General features: G+C 44.6%; 1 protein-coding gene across 2 annotated transcripts in view; it reads left to right on the forward strand.

Moving 5' to 3' along the window:
* trim33l (tripartite motif containing 33, like) overlaps nucleotides 1-1,428 on the forward strand; it is a 25,775-nt gene that overhangs the window by 17,102 nt on the left and 7,245 nt on the right. For both annotated transcript variants that reach the window (XM_015018663.1, XM_015018662.1), the window contains 2 exons: nucleotides 958-1,069; nucleotides 1,166-1,222. In XM_015018663.1, the coding sequence (XP_014874149.1) occupies nucleotides 958-1,069; nucleotides 1,166-1,222 (169 nt within the window). The remainder of the gene's footprint in view (nucleotides 1-957; nucleotides 1,070-1,165; nucleotides 1,223-1,428) is intronic.

Here is a 1,428-nt window from a genome sequence, read left to right on the forward strand (position 1 = left end):
GATTCTTTGTTACATGACTCTGTGTTTTTGTGTTTTTGTTGTGATGTAAAGCTCTTTGAAATGCCTTGCTGCTGAAATGTGCTGTACAAATAAAATTTGACTGATTGATGGTTGAAGGCGGGTTTTGGTTCAGACGCTGATTCGTCCAGTGAGGGTTTCTCCCTGTCAGTCGTCTGATGGGATCTGCAGTGTGAGACGTTTGTGTCGGCTTGGCGCCCTGAGCGATCCAGGGTGAGCTGCTTGGTGCGGAGCGTACGACCTCTCTGTTGATTTGAGGAAGAGTTGTTTCATTAAAGTTCACCTCCAGCCGTTGAATCTTCATTTCTATTGACTAAAGTCGGTGTGTAAAACTGAGCTGGTCGTTGTTTCGAGTCATTTGTAGAGTTGAATCTGGGTTGGTCTCCGTATTCCTCTGCAGAATATTAATCTTTGCTTCTGCCGATGCTGCTAATGTCCCTTGGTTGGCCAGAAGCATCTCACCCTGGTTCAGCTTGGAAGTCAGGAAAAAATAAAAGTAAGAAAATTCCACAGTCCTTCGGTTTCAGATAATCCAGTTATGATGTTGGCAATGTAAATATATTTATAAAAACTGACTTTAATATAAGTCACAGGTAAAGTTATCAGTAGGGCCACAGAGGTCAGGATGAGCCATTTCTCCTTCAGCGCTCAGGCGACATGAACTGAAGTGATTGTTTGCAGCAGAGCAGACATGCTAACATTACTTAGCACGTTAGCAGGTATCCAGAAAATTANTGTGCTAAGAGTTTTCAAAGTTAGCAAAAATGCTAAAGCAGTAAATGAAAAATTAGCTTTGCTATTAGCGCATTAGCGGGTTAGTGAAATGTGCCCACCACTGAATAAGAAAGTTCTTGATGGATGTAAACTGGGTCGGGTCCAGATGGGCGCAGTTCCATGTTGATGGACTCTCAAAGGTTTTCCCTGATCTCTGTCTTGCAGGTCGGAGCTGGTCTGTTCGCTGTGTCAGGACCTGTCAGACCCTTCGGACCCCTACAGCTCCGACAGACCCAAGAGTCCACACGGTTCTTCCCTCAGCCTGCAGGACCAGCGGGTCAGAACCCTGTCAAGTTCGGGGCGGGGAGGGCGGGGTCATGTGCCCTGAATAGGCCGGGTTCTGGTCGTTTAAACCCGGTTCTGTGTGTTTCAGAGATGTGAGACTCTCCTGCTGCACCTGAAGGTCGAAGGCTGCAGACACTTCTCTCAGGTCAGTTCTGGTGCCAGTCGGTTTGAACTGGACCTCCAGTGTCCTTGGTGAAATAATAATAATTTAAAAAATCTATTTTATTCGTTTTTTTAACCTCTTCAAGGCTGAAACACCCATATTAGAAATAATCCACTTTGCTGTTTATTCTTTGGAGAATATTTCAAATCTTGTATTTTTCTGTTGTTGTTTTTTCTTTTTCGGGGATA

The sequence above is a fragment of the Poecilia latipinna genome, unplaced genomic scaffold (genome assembly GCF_001443285.1).
Source record: "Poecilia latipinna isolate Pla-1442-1.1 unplaced genomic scaffold, P_latipinna-1.0 Scaffold2304, whole genome shotgun sequence".
NCBI lineage: Eukaryota > Metazoa > Chordata > Actinopteri > Cyprinodontiformes > Poeciliidae > Poecilia > Poecilia latipinna.